This window comes from Salmo salar, chromosome ssa15 (genome assembly GCF_905237065.1).
Source record: "Salmo salar chromosome ssa15, Ssal_v3.1, whole genome shotgun sequence".
Taxonomy (NCBI): domain Eukaryota; kingdom Metazoa; phylum Chordata; class Actinopteri; order Salmoniformes; family Salmonidae; genus Salmo; species Salmo salar.
Genome location: NC_059456.1, coordinates 40,579,905 through 40,599,313, shown reverse-complemented (window position 1 = coordinate 40,599,313; position 19,409 = coordinate 40,579,905). Strand labels below are relative to the sequence as shown.

Here is a 19,409-nt window from a genome sequence, read left to right as displayed (position 1 = left end):
CAACTGATTGGCTAAAACGCATTAAGAAGGACAGAAATTCCACAAATTAACTTTTAACAAGGCATACCTGTTATTTGAAAGGCATTCCAGGTGACTACCTCATGAAGCTGGTTGAGAGAATGCCAAGAGTGTGCAAAGATGTCATCAAGGCAAAGGGTGGCTATTTGAAGAATCTCAAATATAAAATATATTTTGATTTGTTTAACCCTTTTTTGGTTACTACATGATTCCATATGTGTCATTTCATACTTTTGATGTCTTCACTATTATTCTATAATGCAGAAAATAGTAAAAATAAAGAACAACCCTTGAATGAGTAGGTGTTATAAAACTTATGACCGGTAGAGTATATTTTATATTTGAGATTCTTCAAAGTAGCCAACCTTTGCCTTGATGACAGCTTTGCACACTCTTGGCATTCTCTCAACCAGCTTCACCTGGAATGCTTTTCCAACAGCCTTGAAGGAGTTCCCACATATACTGAGCACTTGTTCGCTGCTTTTCCTTCAGTCTGCGGTCCAACTCATCCCAAACCATCTCAATTGGGTTGAGGTCGAGTGATTGTGGAGGCCAGGTCATCTGATGCAGCACTCCATCACTCTCCTTCTTGGTCAAATAGCCCTTACACAGCCTGGAAGTGTGTTGGGTCATTATCCTGTTGAAAAAACAATGATAGTCCCACTAAGCGCAAACCAAATGGGATGGTGTATCACTGCAGAATGCTGTGGTAGCCATGCTGGTTAGGTGTGCCTTGAATTCTAAATAAACCTATGTGGTTTATTTAGATAAACCTGTGGGAACTCTTTCAAGATTGTTGGAAAAGCATTCCAGGTGAAGCTGGTTGAGAGAATGCCAAGTGTGTGCTTAGCTGTCATCAAGGCAAGGGGTGGCTATTTGACGAATCTAAAATATAAAAAATATTTTGATTTGTTTAACACTTTTTTGGTTACTACATGATTCAATTTGTGTTATTGCATAGTTTTGATGTCTTCACTATTATTCTACAATGTTGTACTGTATATACACACTCACCGGCCAGATTGTTAGGTACTTGTACTGGGTCGGACCCCCCTTTGCCTCCAGAACAGCCTGAATTATTTGGGACATGCTACAAGGTGTCAGAAATGTTCCACAGGGATGTTGGTCCATACTGACGCAATGGCATCATGCAGTTGCTGCAGATTGGACGGCAGTACATTCATGCTACTGTACGAACAGCCCGTTCCATCTCAAAGATAATCTATTCGGTTGATGTCTTGGGACTGCGCAGGCCACTCAAGTAAACTGAACTCGCTGTCATGTTGCAAGCAAAGTTTTTCCAGTCTTCAAATCCCATATTGCTTCCGTAGTCAACTTCCACACAGCTCTGACATACACACTTACCCCACCAGACATGCCACCAGGGGTCTTTTCACAGTCCCTAAATCCAGAACAAATTCAAGAAAGCGTACAGTATTATATAGAGCTGTTATTGCATGGACCTCCGTTCCATCTCATATTAGTCGAATGAACAGCAAACCTGGTTTCAAAAACAGATAACGCAACACCTCACTGCACAACACCTCTCCCCTATTTGACCTAGATAGTTTTTGTGTATGTATTGATATGTAGGTTACGTGTGCTTTTTTAAAATGTATGTGCTTCTGTCTTTGAGCTGTTCTTGTCTATTATTCTTCTGTATTATGTCCTGTTTCATGTTTTGTGTGGATCCCAGGAAGAGTAGCTGCTGCTTTTGCAACAGCTAATGGGATCCTAATAAAATACCCCCCCCCCCCCCAAAAAAATACCCCAAAATTGTCCAGTGTTGGTGATCGCGTGCCCAATGGAGCCACTTGTTCTTATTTTTAGCTGATAGGAGTGGAACCCGGTGTGGTCATCTGCTGCAATAGCACATCCGTGATAAAGATCAACGAGTTGTACGTTCCGAGATGCCATTCTGCACACCATTGTTGTACTGTGCCGTTATTTGTTTGTTTGTGGCCCGCCTGTTAGCTTGCACAATTCTTGCCATTCTCCTTTGACCTCTCACCAATGAGCTGTTTTCACCCAAAGGACTTCCGTTGAATAGATGTTTTTTTGTTTGTCGCACCATTCTTGGTAAATCATAGACACTATCATGCGTGAAAAGCCCAGGAGGCCGGACATTTCTGAAATACTGGAACCGGCGCGCCTGGCACCGACGATTATACCATCTCAAAGTTGCTTAGGTCACTCGTTTTGGCCGTTCTAACGTTCAATCGACCAATATCTGAATACCTCGATGCCTGTTTACCTGCTTTAAATAACAAGCCAAGGCAATCCAAAATAATAACGTGTGAGTGTGTGTAGTGTGTGCATCTATCAGTTACACATACTTGTCAGTACATACACACAAAAGGTAGGCCACATGGGGGAGAGGCGTTGTGCCGTGAGGTGTTACTTTATTTGTTTTTTGAAACCAGGTTTGCTGTTCACTTGCTCTATATGAGATGGGAGGTCCATGCAATCATGGCTCTATATAATACTGTACCTTTTCTTGAATTTTGTCTGGACTTGGGGTCTGTGAAGAAACCCCCTAGTGACATGTCTGGTGGGGTAAGTGTGTCTGTCAGAGCTACACTGAGTGTACAAAACATTAGGAACACCTGCTCTTTCTATGACATAATCTGACCAGGTGAATCCAGGTGAAAGCTCTGATCCCTTAATTATGTCACTTGTTAAATCCACTTCAATCAGTATAGATGAAGGGGAGGAGACAGGTTAAATAATGATTTTTAAGCCTTGTGACAATTGAGATATGGATTGTGTATGTGTGCAATTCAGAAGGTGAATGTGCAAGACAAAAGATTTAAGATCCTTTGAACAAGGTATGGTATTAGGTGCCAGGTGCACCGGTTTGAGTGTGTGAAGAACTGCCACACTGCTGGGTCTTTCACACTCAAATGTTTCCTGTGTGTATCAAGAATGGTCCACCACCCAAAGCACATCTAATTGAGGTTGTTCTGAGGGCAAAAGGGGTGCAACTCAATATTAGGCAGGTGTTCCTAATGTTTTCTTTATACACTCAGTATATGTAAGTTGATTATACAGAAAATTTGTAATTTTCAGCATGAAAATTTCTCACAAAAACAAGAATGGATGCAGTCAATCTCTCCTCCACGTTGAGCCAAGAGAAATGGACATGCATAATGTTGACATTAGCCCTCTATGTACAAAATTGTCAAAGACTCCAGACACCCAAGTCATAGATCGTTCGCTCTGCTACTGCACGGCAAGCGGTACCAGAGCGCCAAGTCTGGGACCAAAAGGTACCTGTACAGCTTCAACCCTCAAGCCATAAGACTGCTGAACAGTTAATCAAATGGCTACACGGACTATTTACATAGACCCCCCTTTATGATTTATCTTTAAAGTTTTGCACTGTCCCCCTTGCACTGGCTCTATGTACATTCACTAGACTCTACCCTCACACACACTACACTGACACGCCAACACACACACTCACACATAGACACACTTACACTTCACATAAGCTGCTGCTACTCTGTTTATTATATCCTCCTGATTGCCTAGTTACTTTTACCCCTACCCACATGTACATACTGTATAACCTGAATGACCTCAACTATGTCAAACCCCTGCACATTAACTCGGTACTCAATTGTCATACTTCAGTAAAAGGAAAGATGCCTTAATAGAAAATGACCACATGCACATAGAAATGTGTGTTATAGATCAGTCATTCTCATTGAAAGCAAGTCTAAGAAACGGTAGATCTGTTCTATGTTCGTAATATCTATGCTTCCCATTCTTAAGTTTCGTTTTTGGTCTTTTACTGTCGGTTTTGTACAGCTGAAAATATAGCTGAAAATATAATATTTTTGGTTATGTAAAATATATTTCACAGCGGTTTAGACGGTACAATGATTCTCTACACTATGCTTGCTTGTTTTGTCCCAAAAAAATTGTCACATTAGCAACCAGGAAATGGCGGAGCCAGGGGCACACTCCAACACTCATTTACATAATTTACAAGCAAAGCATTTGTGTTTAGTGAGTTTGCCAGATCAGAGGCAGTAGGGATGACCAGGGATGTTCTCTTGACAAGTGTGTGAATTTGACAATGTTCCTGTCCTGCTAAGCATTCAAAATGTAACGAGTACTTTTGGATGTCAGTGAAAATGTATGGAGTAAAAAGTACATTATTTTCTTTAGGAATGTAGTGAAGTTACAGTAAACATTTTCAAAAATATAAATAGTAAAGTACAGATACCCCCAAAAACGATTTAAGTAGTACTTTAAAGTATTTTACACTTCTTGGTACTGGTACTCCTCGTATATGGCCTCGTTATTGTTTTTGTGGGCCAGCTGCAGCTTTTTTAGGTCTTTGCAGCACTTGATCATATCACCAGGCAGTAGTCAAGATTAGATAAAACTAGAGCCTGCAGGACTTGCTTAGTCTAACTGTGTTGTTAAAAATGCTGAGCATCTCCCCCCATATTTACAACAATTGAATCAATATGTCTTGACCATGACAATTTATAGTCTAAGGGGACACAAAAAAGTTTAGTTTCCTCCAATTGCTCACAGCCACATGCACTACCAGATTCAGCTGAGGTCTAGAGCTTAGGGAATGATTTTTACTAAATTCAGCACTTTTAGTTTTAGATATGTTCAGGACTAGGTTATTACTAGCCACCCATTCCAAAACTGACTGCAACGCTTTGTTTAGGGTTGCAGTGATTGGGGGGGTTGTGGGGATGGATGTAGGGGTGAGAAGGGTGCGGACGAGGAGGATGTGCTGAGGGGGGCTAGATGTGGAGGGAGTTCTGGTTTTTATATACGACAGTGTTACAGTTTAATGGAACCCATTTTGACGGGCCTCTGTCATGCTGTGATTACTCAGCAGGTTGGCCGTTGTAATGATGGATAGTCCTCCAGGCCGTTTTGCGCGTGCAGTGGTGAGGATTTTTAGAGCTTTGCAATCACAGGTCTGGCTGCCAGGTCCTGCTATGTCTTGCTATCCTTTTCTTTCAGACCCTGGGACTGATAGGCTTTTGCTGGCAAGTTATAAACATGCCAGTCTCTTATGCACTCAACAGTCAGATCTGACTTTTAACGATGGAGCACATTTTAATGGAATGGGATGATGATTTGAAATCAATAGCTTTGAAATAGCTGTTCTTGTGTACGTTGTAGTGGTGAGACAGGTGCGTGAGGCATTGTGTGTAATTAGATTCCTGCTCTGCTAATGAAAAGCAGAGACCTCTAATCTCAAGACGACAACTTCCAAGATTCCATCTACAAAACTAAGAAATTACTCTCTGACAATACCTAATCAAGTGTAAAAATCATTACAACCACAATTAGATTGTAACAAATGGTATCGTAGAGGCTGTTGTTAGGCAGTCCTCTGTTTATTCCTGGAGCCGGAGGTTTCATTACCCAGCCTCAGTGTTCCACTACAGTGTTGATGAACTTGTGTGTGTATAGGGGCCGGGGTGTAGTTAACAGTCCCCGGGGCCTCAACTCACACTCTAAATTGTAAATGGTTTGAGGCATTTAGACTTGATTGTCTTTTTAATGCTACAAACAGCAGAAGCTGTCATGCCATGTCGTCTCTATCAAGCTTTAGTAGTAAATTCTCTCTCTCTCTCTCTCTCTCTTTCTCTGGCAGCTACACAGTCAGCCTTCAACTAGCAACTGTTGAGGGGGGAGGGTGAGCTCACCCATCCAGAAAATAAAGCGTTATTGAGGATGAAATGGGATTTTTAATTGGCTGGAGTCGCGGCGCAGTGCGAAACTTACAGAGTCCTACAATTTCATACAATGACATTCTGTCCTATGTCAGAGACTATTGATTTCGCTATTTAGCCGGAAAGAATGTCCTTCAATCATTGAGACCTCTTAACAGTGTGATGTCCCATTCAGACCATCATGTCTAAGGGCCGTAATTGCGTCATTGCCCCATAAACAGACACAAATAGCCTTTTTAAGACCTCCCTTGTCTCCACGCATGAGGTGGACAATAAAGGGACATTGTGTTCAGAGTATTTGAGAGTATATTTCAGCAACATCATCTAGAGATCAGATAGTATTGGTGTTTGACAGACGCATGCAGACATACACACACACACATACACACACACACAACAGTAGTTAGGGATGAGAATGACCTTTGAACCCTCTGTCTCTGATCTCTCTCTCTCTCCAGGTCTGATCCGCTCCAGGGTACGTGGGGCGGATGCAGCAAAGGCCGGGGTCCTGACCTTCCTGGACAGTCACTGTGAGGTCAACAAGGACTGGCTGCCCCCACTGCTTCGGAGAATCAAGGAGGTACAGTAACAGTACAGGCAGTGACACCTCCTACATCTACAGTAACAGTACAGGCAGTGACACCTCCATCTACAGTAACAGTACAGGCACTGACACCTCCTTCATCTACAGTAACAGTACAGGCACTGACACCTCCATCTACAGTAACAGTACAGGCACTGACACCTCCTTCATCTACAGTAACAGTACAGGCACTGACACCTCCTTCATCTACTGTAACAGTACTGTACAGTATAGGCAGTGACACACACCTCCAACATCTACGCTGCACCTTCTGATACATCTCCCAGAATAGAAAGAAAATCCACCCCATTCTCGTATGCTCATTTAATATTATTTTTCCTAGACAGAATAAAGCTACTTGCAAACTTCAGAGAAAATAAGTCCCACCTTAAAATGCAGGTTGATGTTTATTGTCATGAGTCTTGTCATGGAGGCAGAACTAAGCGATTTCCCCTTAGATAGGCCATCTGCAAAGTCAAAATGGAGTATATTGTAAAAATTCAATTAGGCATTAGGGTTACTTTGTGACTGTGCCAGTTGGTGACCAGTCTGCAGAACTGCCTCAAGAACAAGATTCATGATGAAAAATGAACTCTGATGCGTATTTGTTCTTACATGTAAGGCTCGGGCGTCATGAGTGAGGAATCAAAAGCAGGAAGCAGCGAGCACAGGGTAGTGGCTTTTTAATGGGTCAAACAGGCGAGCACACACAAGCCACCCCAAACAGCGCATAACGCACACACAAAATAAAGTGTCCCAAACACAGGGGAAATAACATGCGGCGCAAAACAAACGCACAAGCGTAAACACAAGCACAACAGGAAATAATCCCGCACAATGAGAAGGCGGACCAGCTAATACTAATAGCCCCGCTAATCACCCCCACTAAGAACAGATGCACACAATCACAAACAGGGGGAAAACAAAAAAGGGAATCAGTGGCAGCTAATAGGCCGGTGACGACGACCGCCGAGTGCCACCCGAGCAGGAGGGGGCGCCACCGTCGGTGGGAATCGTGACATTACAACATATTTCTATCAGGTGACTTAACTGTCGTTTTTTTTTTGTGAACTTCAAACAACAGAACCCCCCACCCTACTCTCGGACTCCTACACATACTCTCTCTTTTTGATACAGTATATGTCTATATCTCCAGGAATTAATGAAAAACTCCCTCCTAGCTTGTGTGTAACTGGAGCATTCTCACCACCACCCCTCCAGCAGCTCTCAGAGCTCTCAGTGTGTTGTGACTGGGGAGAAAATGGCAGTTTACCTTCTGCTGTTCCTCTGATTGCCCCTAATCAATTTACACCAACAGCACTCTTCCTCTCCCCCAGGCTAAGACAGAGGGTTGACTCCCCCCCTCTCAAAAGCTTTTATGTGGACATGCTGCTCTCTAAACATTGATAGAGGTCTATGGTAACTGGCTAATGCTGGGGGGCTTACATGTTATATTCAATTATATACTAACCTTCATGCATGTCTGATTTCAAAGTGCTGTCTGCATCTTAATTCCCTGGTGCGGCTGCCGATGTCTGGCGTTAAGTTTTCAACAACGTCCCATCATTATTTTGGATTTGGCGCTGCGAGGCATAACATAATGTTTTGTAATATATGTACTAATACAGGAAGCTCTTGTCTACAAACAATCAATATATTAAAATAAACAGAATTGATTTTGTTCTGAGGGAGTCATCCATCACTATCCACATATATATATATATATATATCTATTTCTAAATGTATTACTTATGGATTTATGAAAATGCAGGCACAAAGACGCATGTATAATATTCATGACACCACGGCGCTGTAAAGGGGCGTTCCTCTCAGAGCCGCATAATGTCTGAGAACAGAAGATCATTTGCAATTGAAATGGTTGAAAGGGATTGAAAACTCAGTAGTCTCATGGAAAATGGAAAACGTACCCAAGCAGTCTTCTGAAGCATGGGTGCTGGTCAAGGTAAATCACCTTGACTGAACGCCGTGGCAGAGAGAAAATAAAAGAGGGAGAGGAGGGGAATAGAGGGATGAGAGAAAGTGAATGTCTGAAGAAAAGCAGATGAGCATGTGCGAATCAAATGTCAGATAATGTGGTCAGATCGCCCAGGATGCTGCCTGTCACTGTGTGTGTGTGGGGGGGGGGGTCTGTGTGTGTGTGTGTCAGCTCCTAAAGTCATGGGCTTTGACTGAGACTTAGTGTGTGTGTGTCTGTGAGTTCTGACTGGTAGACTATTTCAAGACATGCCTTTCACACACACCGCCTGTTAACCTCCTCTTCACTCTGTCTGATCTGATCAGACACTGATCGATGTACCTTCCTTTAAATGGAAGAAGGAAAGACAAGACAATGACCCCAAGCCACTGTCATGTCTTTCAAGTGACCCTAACAGCAATTAATCAGCACATCCCACCAGATGTATCACATGTCCTAAAGGTGGACATTTTCCCCAGTTATTTCCTTGACTTCAGGACTACTAGGCTATGACTACTGAATGAGCACCAGAGCATTAACTGAAACATCATCCACACTACTGGGTGACCTACTGTATGAACATAATGTATGTTTAATCAGTGCCCTGCAGCACATCAATGCCTCCCATTACTCCCATATCTTTTTCATTAACTTCAGCTTCTGAACTGTAAATAAGGAATCGTGCCATTGGCTCTTACTGTGAGTTTTGAACATGGTCTCTGACTCCCGTCTCTCTCTCTCTCTCTCTCTCTCTCTCGTCTCACCAGGACCCGACCTGTGTGGTGAGCCCAGTGATCGATATCATCAACATGGATACCTTTGCCTACGTAGCAGCCTCCTCTGACCTCCGTGGAGGTATGGAGCGACAGGGACTTGACCTCCCAGTCCTCATCGCTATCGCCACACCTATGTCCCTCTCTCTATCCATCTCTGTATCTGTCTAGCTCTCTTTCCAACCCTCCCTTTCTCCATCCCTCTTTTCATCCCTTATCCCTGACCCCATCCCTTCCTTCTTTCCATTTCCTCCCCCAGGCTACTAGGTCTCCATTATCTGGATAGTAGAGCCTACACACACACACACACACACACACACACACACACACACACACACACACACACACACACACACACACACACACACACACACACACACACACACACACACACACACACACACACACGCACACACACACGCACACAAACACAGCCAGATGAACAGCTCTAATCAGTGATCCCAGATAACTGGATACGACAGCCAATGGGGATAATAGTCCAAGGCCTTCTCAGATTGGATGTTTTAATTATTGATGTAGCCATCGCTCATAACATGAAAAAGATGTGGTGTCAATAGAGCCGTATGGATCCACTGAGAGCCAGCCCTGCCTGCCTGCAGACTGCTGCGCCAGCACTCCTGGGTCTGCTCCAAATCAGACCCTCTCTCTCTCCCCTGCGCGCACACACACACACACACACACACACACACACACACACACACACACACACACTATCACGACTCAGGATAAGACCCAGATGCAGACACAGGAGGCGGATAGTTTGATTCTAAGATAATTTATTAGAACACAGGGGGTAGGCAAAGGGCAGGTTGAGGGCAGGCAGAAGTTGGTAAACCAGGTCAGAGTCAAGCAGGTACAGGATGGCAGGCAGGCTCAGGGTCAGGGCAGGCAGAAAGGTCAGAACCGGGAAGACTAGAAACAAAAACTTGAGAACAAGAAAAAACGGGAAACACGCTGGTACGACCTGACAATACAAGATGAACTGGCAACAGACAAATAGAAAACGCAGGTATAAATACACAGGGGATAATGGGGAAAAAACGTGAGACACCTGGTAGGGGTGGAGACAAGCACGAGACAGGTGAAACAGATCAGGGTGTGACACACACACATACTGAGACACATACACAGACACACTAAGACGTGCACACGCACACACATGATCACGTACACAAACAGACACACACCCACGTACTTTATTAATAGAGCAAATATTCATTGGCTCTCTCATGCGTATATTTGAAGACATCAAGGGCACTGCGTCTCTCTCAGGACAGGATGGGAAGGGCTATTTAAAAGCTCTTGTGTAAAGCCTGATAAAGGTCATTCCCAAGGTTCAGCCCAGATCAGCTATTAGCCAATGGGCTGGGGCCCATAATTAATCATTAGAGTAATTAAATAGGAGACGGTTGCAGGAATGGTGGTTGTAATTATTGACAGTGTTCTGCCAGAGATTAATAAAGCGTGTGATGAAGGAAGAGGCTGCTGCAGCGTCTTTATAATCGACCCCGCCTTTATAGTTCATAGTCCACCCTCCTTCTCACCCCCTTCCTCCCATCATCCTTTTGTTGTTAGTCGTTTGGTCCCCTTCTCTCTGACCTGCAATGCTCTCCTCCTGACCCTCCCCTGACTTACCCTTTCTCTCCCGCTCTTTCTCTCCCTCCCTCTCTCCCTCACCCTCCCACATTCCCAGTTCGTGTTGTGATTATCTCTCTCTCCCTGCTGCAGGCTTCGACTGGAGTCTACATTTCAAGTGGGAGCAGTTGTCTGCTGAGCAGAAAGCCAGGAGAGCTGACCCCACCGAACCCATTAAGTAAGTGAAGGGAGGCATGAAGACGGATATTACGGGACGGTCTGGCCTGGCTGCAGAAGAGAAGAGAAGAGAGTAGAGGGACAGAGGGATAGAGGAGGGGAGTAGGGGGTGCCTGCCTGACAGCTCATCCCTCCGTTTCTAAGTCCAGTGGCTGGCAGCATGCAGCCATGTTTTTTCTTTTTCATCTGATGGAGCAGAGCGGAGGAACAGTGGAATGAAGTCTCTCCCTGTGGCCTTTCACTGCACTGTGATCTGAACAGTCCATCAGGGAGGAGAGAGGGAGAGGCGGACTAGGCAGAACAAGCAGCTGGAAGAGACAGTTAAACCAGTGATCTCTGCAGAGATAGCAGCAGCACAGCTAATGAGGATGCAGCCCAGAGGAGATCAGAGAGGGACCACAGCCAGTTAAAGCCAGTTAAAGCACCTTTGCATTATTTCAGCCAAAAATAGTTGATCATCTTTAATCCTCCTGGCCCCGGAGGGCTCTGAATCCAGGGCAGGTAATTTTAATGCTCGGCTAGAATGATTGCTTGATCTCTCTCACACATCTCTCTCTCTCTCTCTCCCTTTCACTCTCTCTGTTCATTTCCGGTAATAATTATTCTCCAGGTACAGAGATAAACAACTTTTATATTCAAAACACTAGCACACATTTCTATGAAGGAACATATTTTCTATGAAAATACTTGATACTGTTGTCAAAATTCAGGCAGGGTAGTAACATTATGAGTTGGAATGATGGTTTATTGTTTAGCTAGCTACATGTCTAAACAAAAGACTCCACTATGCAAGTAACCATTTCACTGTACCGTTTACACCTTCTGTATCCTGTGCATGTGACAAATAAACTTTTATTTGATATAGTGTGTGTTTACCAGAGACGGTAATGTGGAGAACAACATGACCTGCACCAAAGTCAAATTAGGATATAACGTTAGACCAACGAGTGTCTCAGTTCTAAAATTCTCTGGTAGAATGCCCTGCTTTTATTTCGTCACACTCACAACCGTAAGCTATTTTCTGTAATTAGCTCGCCATTAACTTGTAACTCATCTTGTTGTGAGTTTATGTTTCTGTAGTAAGGAATACAAATTAGCCCCAATTTAAAACATTGCCAGCTAATTTAACAAGCTAGAAACTAACCAAAACATTGTTTAGAAAGTTGCTTTTAGTTACCTGGTTTGCTAGATTGACATATACTAAATGAATTTGTAAACGGATGGGTTTATTGCTGTTAAAATATACCAGTTATGCTATTTTGGACCACCAGGCTGCTGTCTGTTTATACTTTTTCAAAATGACAACAACAAGTTTGATGTCGGACGACAATAGAATGTTTATGATGTCACTGCGACGACTGTATACAGACATGTCAATAGACGTAGTATAAACCAGTATTTAGTCTTGAAATCTTTGGTTGTTTAGTACATTACCGTACTCACTATGTTTAGCCTCAAATGTGAACCCTTAAAGAGATGGGTGGGGCTAAAGCTTAAGAGGGTGTGAACGATGCTGAGTGTGTGTGGACAAGAAGAGCTCTCCAGTAGGTGTACCAAAACATTCAAGGGCCATTTTCGCAAAAGTGGGGTTACAAGTTTATCAACTTTCAAAGCAGAAGTACTTTCCCATTGTTCCTCCACTGTAGTGTTTCTAGAGTCTCTACTTTTATCCAATGTAAAAATAATTGCTACATATGACCGAATTGAGCCGGTCTGTCACACATGTGTTTCCATCATGAATATTCACTGTGCTGTCCGGGGATTGAGAGCCTTGGCTCCTGCCAGTGAGCGCTGGTGAGAGTGTCAGAGACGCTGGGCTGTGGGCTGCCATCTTCCCTCCACTTGAGAAATGAGTAAGATGGTGAGCCTCTCCACTTGTGTCCCTCAGCCCTGCTCATGGCAATCTGTCTCTCATCTTCCCTCCTCTTCTCTTTCTGTTTTCTTCTTTTTCCTCAGCTCGTCTAGTTTCCTCTTCATACTTCTTTACTCAGCTGTCTGTCTGTACTTCCATCTTTCATTCCTCTCTTATTTTGATGAATTTATTCATACTATTTCATCCTTCCACATGATACAGTCCCGACACAAATCTAGGGTTGCTAGAGACGCGACCCAGTTGTTCAGTCTTTTTGTTCTACATCTATGGACGTGACCCAGTCATTCGTTCTAAATGTTGCATTGCCAAACTGGCTGGCAACGTTCTTATCCCTTGCTTACTAGCTAGCCAACTACGGCTAACTTACAGTCACATCAAAATGCAGCCAGAATAACACCAAAGTAGCTGCATTTGCGTTTGTTTTCTAGTGACATTTATTTCGATACATCCTTAACAATGAGCCAATGAGGCGCGATTTTGCCTAGCATAGAAAATGTGCTCACTCGTCAGGACACTATTTTTCAGAGGAGCTAGCCAACAACACAGCTACAGTAACACAATCACTTCAAACTGAAGCTAGAAAGTCTGCAAATTAGCTGTGTTCCATTTGACCTTTTTTCAATTGACATTTCTTTGTATATATCAATAAAAATTATGCCAGCTGATTCATGATTTCGACTGGCTGAGAAAAGCTGCCTGCCAGTCTGTCTCGTCCCGACTCCCGACATGTTCATTACTATGGGACAGCAGGAGATCGAATTTGAATATTGAAACAATGTTGCAAATGTCAGAGAGACAGACGGTAAGGTTTATACAAATCTCCGCTGTTGAAAACTAAATGTTATTCTAAAAGAAATGTGAGATAATGTCTATATGCTTTTTTTTTTATAGAGGAGATCAAGTTCATAATTTGCCTGGCTGGGCTGATTAGACAGTGAATTGCACAGTCAGATGGAACAGAGTAAATAGGCATTTTAACGTCATAGATTTAGCCTGTGGCAACTTGTGGAATAGACACCGGCTGGAATGTGGTTTTAACCAATCAGCATTCAGGATTAGACCCACCCGTTTTATAATACCCTACATCCCTCCGTGCCCACCCCAGCACCCAGCCCCTGGGGGTGTTAGAGTAATGAGGCCCTCTAATAGCCCAGGCACAGACCCAGGCCTGGTGGGAAGCTGAGCCCACATCACACAGCCTGGCAGCATGGGCCAAGTGCCCAGACTGGTGCAGTGTCACATGGAGTCTGCTCCTCACACTGGTAGAGATAGACACACAGATACAGACGTGTGGTTTCGGGCACACGCACGCAGTTTTTAGCAGAGACCTACCAGGAGTGGTGGGACTGAAACTGAGATGGTGTTGGAAGAGGCAGTGAGCTAAAGAGGCACAGATGGTTGGAGCATGGGGTTCCTGTGTGTGTGTGTGTGTGCGCATGTGTGCGTGTGTGTGTGTGCTTGTTCGAGAGAAGGTCAACAGAGACAGATTATGCATTGCCAATCACTCTTCTTCGTTGCGTCCACCCAATAATACACATCACTTAATGTACACTGCAAACTAGACTCCGTAGGGCATGTTGAGTCACAAATGTGTCATTATCCCCCCCATCTTCCATCTCTTACTAGCCTGTTGCTGTCCTGTCGCTGCCGGCACATCATCACCCAGTCATTCAATCCCATGATCATCATCATCATCTGTTTGTCATAGGCATGTCATTTTCTGTCATTACTTCTCTCCAGTGGGAGGGGGTGTCTATTTATGGACAGTGTCTGAAAAAAAAGTGGGATCTGAAAATGGAAGCAGCAGCAGTAGTTAATGGCAGACACCAATAACTAGGGAGTATTTGGTGATGCATGTACCTCAGGGTTTTACAGCATTGTCAAATTAGGTTTTCCTCTTGTAATACTTCCTTCAGGTCTGGCAGATACTGTACTTATGTTGCAGCAAGGGAAATATACAACAAAGGATGTCTCTTTCTGGAAAATAGAGAAGCATCAAGTTCTCTATTTTATTGTGTATCTGGGCTGAACTTTGTCAGGTAGCCTAGTGGTTAGAGCGACGGGCCAGTAACCAAAATGTTGCTGGATGGAATCCCTGAGCTGACAAGGTAAAAATCTGTCATTCTGCCCCTGAACAAGGCAGTTAACCCACTGTTCCTAGGCCGTCATTGTAAATAAGAATTTGTTCTTAACTGACTTTCCTAGTTAAATAAAGGTTAAATAAAAAAAATGGCTTTCCCAGGGCCTCCTCATAAGCTGTTTGTAACTTTATGCTGATATATAGTTAGCTGAATCAATATATCATGAATCTTTATGTTTACTACCAGAAATAGTAATGTCCTGATGCAAGACTTTAAATGTAGGAGTAAAACATGCAGCCTAAAGCTGTTTTCAGGGTGCAGCCAAGGTTCTCGCTGGCGAGGGTTGTATTTTGTCAGATGTCAATGTGTCTATTTAGGTGCTAACTTTTTAAGTCGTAGCCTCGCGTGCACTCTGGAGACATTTTGAATTACCAGAGAAGGTAGTATTGCCTCAAGAATATTGGTCAAACTACACTGAACAAAAATATGAACGCAACATGTAAAGTGTTGGTCCCATGTTTCATGAGCTGAAATAAAATATCCCAGAATTGTTTCATACGCACAAAATATAATTTCTCTTACATTTTGTGCACAAATTTGTTTACATTCCTGTTAGTGAGCATTTCTCCTTTGTCAAGATAATTCATCCACCTGACAGGTGTGGCATATCAACAGGCTGATTAAACAGCATGATCATTACTGTACATAGGTGCAGTTTTGTATATGGGGACATCAAAACAGATGTCTCAAGTTTTGAGGGAACGGGCAATTGACATGCTGACTGCAGGGATGTCCACCAGAACTATTGCCAGAGAATTGAATGTTAATTTCTCTACCATAAGCCACCTCCAACTTCATTTGGGAGAATTTGGCAGTATGTCCAACCGGCCTCACAACCGCAGACCACGTGTAACCACGCCAGCCCAGGACCTGCACATCCGGCTTCTTCACCTGCAGCATTGTCTGAGACCAGGGGTTTGCACAAGCAAAGAATTTCTGTACAAACTGTCAGAAACCTTCTCAGGGAAGCTCATCTGCGTGCTCGTCATCCTCACCAGGGTCTTGACCTGACTGCAGTTTGGCGTCGTAACTGACTTCAGACTTCAGTGGGCAAATGCTCACTTTCAATGGCCACTGGCACTCTGGAGAAGCGTACTCCAGACGGATGAATCTCGGTTTCAATTGTACTGGGCAGATGGCAGACAGTGTGTGGCGTCGTGTGAGTGAGCAGTTTACTGATGTCAACGTTGTGAACAGAGGGCCCCATGGTGGCGGTGGGGTTATGGTATGGGCAGGCATAAGCTACGGACAACGAACACAATTGCATTTAATCAATGGAAATTTGAATGCACAGAGATACCGTGACGAGATCCTGAGGCCCATTGTCGTGCCATTAATCCGCCGCCATCACCTCATGTTTCAGCATGATAATGCACGGCCCCATGTCAAAAAGGATCTGTACACAATTCCTGGAAGCTGAAAATGTCCCAGTTCTTCCATGGCCTGCATACTCACCAGACATGCCACCCATTGAGCATGTTAGGGATGTTCTGGATTGACATGTATGACAGCGTGTTCCAGTTCCTGCCAGTATCCAGCAACTTCGCACAGCCATTGAAGAGGAGAGGGACAACTTTCCACAGGCCACAATCAACAGCCTGATCAAATTAGGCAAATGGTGGTCATACCAGATACTGACTGGTTTTCTGATCCACGCCCCTACTTTTTTTTAAGGCATCTGTGACCAACAGATATCCCCAGTCATGTGAAATCCATAGATTAGGGCCTAATTTATTTATTTCAATGGATTTATTTCCTTACATCTTTGAAATTGTTGCATGTTGCGTTTCTATTTTTGTTCAGTGTAAATTACTCAGGTTCTTCAGACAGAGACAGGGAATGAGAAACCGCTGTGAGAAAATGAATGTGGAGAATATGTTGTTGACGCCAGAGAGCATCACAGCGTGTCTATTCTAGAGATAAGACGATGCTCCTCGTCTTTCAAAATGAAAGAATCAAAAATCTTTAACAAATGGCTTGCCTTGAAGTCAGCAACATGAGAGCTCTCTCTCTCTACCCCTCTCTCTCCCTCCCCTTTCTCTCTCAGCTCTCTCTCCCTCTGCATTGTCTGGTCGAGTGCTGTGAGTGTATTGTGTTAGATATGCCCCGGATGGCACACCGTGGAGGGCCTGGGTGCAGCTTCCGCCTGATAATGAGAAGGTATCCTCTTAAACTCTGCTTGTCAGCCAGTCCAGCCAGGGTTTGTCCGCCGGCTGGCTCCTTTATCACTCAATCAATTTACATTTTACTCAGCGGCTCACACACACTCACTGAGACTCGCCGGGCCGGGCCAGCATCATTATTCACATCAGCAAGCTTCAACTGTGTGGAGATGGATAGGATTTAGATAGGTTGGACTCTTCTACCAGCCACCTGGATTCATAATAATGTGTTCTTAGTATCTACAAAAACATCACCAAACTACCTCATGTCTGTCTGACATTTTGGTGGGAGAAGCCATCATATCCTATTTGGTCAATATTTCATAAAATAATATTCCCTGAATACTCTCTCTCTCGCTTTCTCTTTCTCAGGACTCCCATCATTGCCGGAGGGCTGTTTGTGATTGACAAGTCGTGGTTCAACCACCTGGGGAAGTATGACACAGCCATGGACATCTGGGGCGGGGAGAACTTTGGTGAGTGAGTCAGCTGACTGGGCTGGAGCTGGCCTGGGCTGTAGCTGGGGGGATTAGGCTGCCTGAGAGCACCTGAATGGCAGCAGCGTGTCAGTCTGTCAGCACTTATAGCCTGCCTCTATAGCTGACAGCAGTCCTTCTGTCTGCTCAAGGGCGTTGCAGTCATGAGAACTTTCCTTACTTTAGTGGGACTGTTGATGTATTGTGTTGGAAGTTTTTGAGGGATACTCTTTGGGTTTGTAATGGTTATTTTACCACAGTCCCAAATCCCCAAAATCCTAAAGTGATCATTTTTCAAATCAATCAAACCCACTCCATATGTTGGACTTGTAACACTTACTGTTTAGTTGACTATAAAGTGTCAATGGTCAAGAAGACACAAATATTAAGCAGAATTTCTATGACCAATCAGTGTCCAGCATAACACCACACCACTGTCAAATAAGCTAGAGAGAGTGTAAACATTTCAGCTATTCCAGTCATAGCCAGAACCCTGGAGCAATAGGTAGCATTAGTAGTTCTCTTCCCTGCTTCATGTTTGCTCCTGTCAGGTACATCTGCAGGCGAGTTGTGCACAGCAGCCCGAGCTAACCGTAGTAGTGGTGGGGATGATTCATAGTGTGTTCCAGATACTAAAAAGGCCAGGAGGCTGACGAGTACTCTCCCATGTATCTCTGGCAGAAGGATGCTGGGGTTCATATATTAGACAGACAGGTTCCACTGTCTGTACTGCTGCTGAGGCTTCAGATCATTAGGGAACAAAGCAGAGACAGGGGTACAGTAAGACTTGAATAGGATGCTCTCTCTCTCACACTTTCTCTTTCTCTTTATCTCTCTCCCCAGTCTTTTTTATTTTCTCTCTCTCTCTCTTCATCTCTCTTTCACATCTCTCTTTTATTTTTCTCTTTTGCGCTTTCTCTCCGAGATGGAAACTATTCCCTACGCTGCTCCCTTTGACACTTTGAAATGCAGAAAAAGCTCATAGGCTTGTTGGGAAAGTGTTGAAGATGTTACTCTGAAAAATAAAAACACAGCATATACAATGATAATGAGGCTATGAAACGTCAGCTCTGTTGGGTTTGAAAGACAGGTGTGTAGCAACAGCCGGATGTCTATAGGCTAGTATATTAGTCTGGGCTAAATTAGACCAGGCAATGGAAGGACTTCATTTACATTCTTGTGGCTTCTTTAAGTGAGCATTGGACATGGCAGATTTAAACATGAGATATGAGGCAGCAAGCATGTTATCTAATATTCAAGGCATCAGAGCCCCATATACAGATGCTGATAATGATGATGTGTAATGTGTATGGATTGTATTGGGATGAGAAATAGTATAACGTCTTAACAGAAGTATAGCTTAATTTGGTTTCACTTGTAGATGATCAAGACATTGTATGCAAAACTTTGTGTGTTAGAATTTAACCTCTCCTATCCCCTGTAACCATTCCCCATCTTACAGTATATGAGCGCTCTGTCCTTAGGACTCTGTTGTCCCACTGCACCTACTCTCACCCATAACTCATACAGTCTACAAGCACTGAACATACAGTACAGTGCTGCTCTCTGTGTGTCAGGACATTCCCCTGAGTTATTCCATGGGACAATGATAACTAATGGTAGCTGTGTTCTGTGTGTTGTGTTGTGGGTGTGATCCCCTATAGAGATCTCGTTCCGGGTGTGGATGTGTGGAGGGAGCCTAGAGATTATCCCCTGCAGCAGGGTCGGCCACGTCTTCCGCAAGAAACACCCCTACATCTTCCCTGAGGGCAACGCCAACACCTACATCAAGTAAGACTTGACTCCATTTGTACTGTATCCTATCTCACAGCCTGCTCCAAAATACAAAGGCACCCAA

At 43.8% G+C, this 19,409-nt stretch overlaps 1 protein-coding gene across 2 annotated transcripts in view; it reads left to right on the top strand.

Annotated features, from left to right (window-relative positions):
- Positions 1 to 19,409, top strand: part of galnt14 (UDP-N-acetyl-alpha-D-galactosamine:polypeptide N-acetylgalactosaminyltransferase 14 (GalNAc-T14)) — a 114,630-nt gene that overhangs the window by 69,634 nt on the left and 25,587 nt on the right. For both annotated transcript variants that reach the window (XM_014144515.2, XM_014144514.2), the window contains exons 6-10: positions 6,194 to 6,315; positions 9,061 to 9,148; positions 10,816 to 10,900; positions 17,448 to 17,551; positions 19,216 to 19,342. In XM_014144515.2, coding sequence (XP_013999990.1) covers positions 6,194 to 6,315; positions 9,061 to 9,148; positions 10,816 to 10,900; positions 17,448 to 17,551; positions 19,216 to 19,342 — 526 coding nt within the window. The remainder of the gene's footprint in view (positions 1 to 6,193; positions 6,316 to 9,060; positions 9,149 to 10,815; positions 10,901 to 17,447; positions 17,552 to 19,215; positions 19,343 to 19,409) is intronic.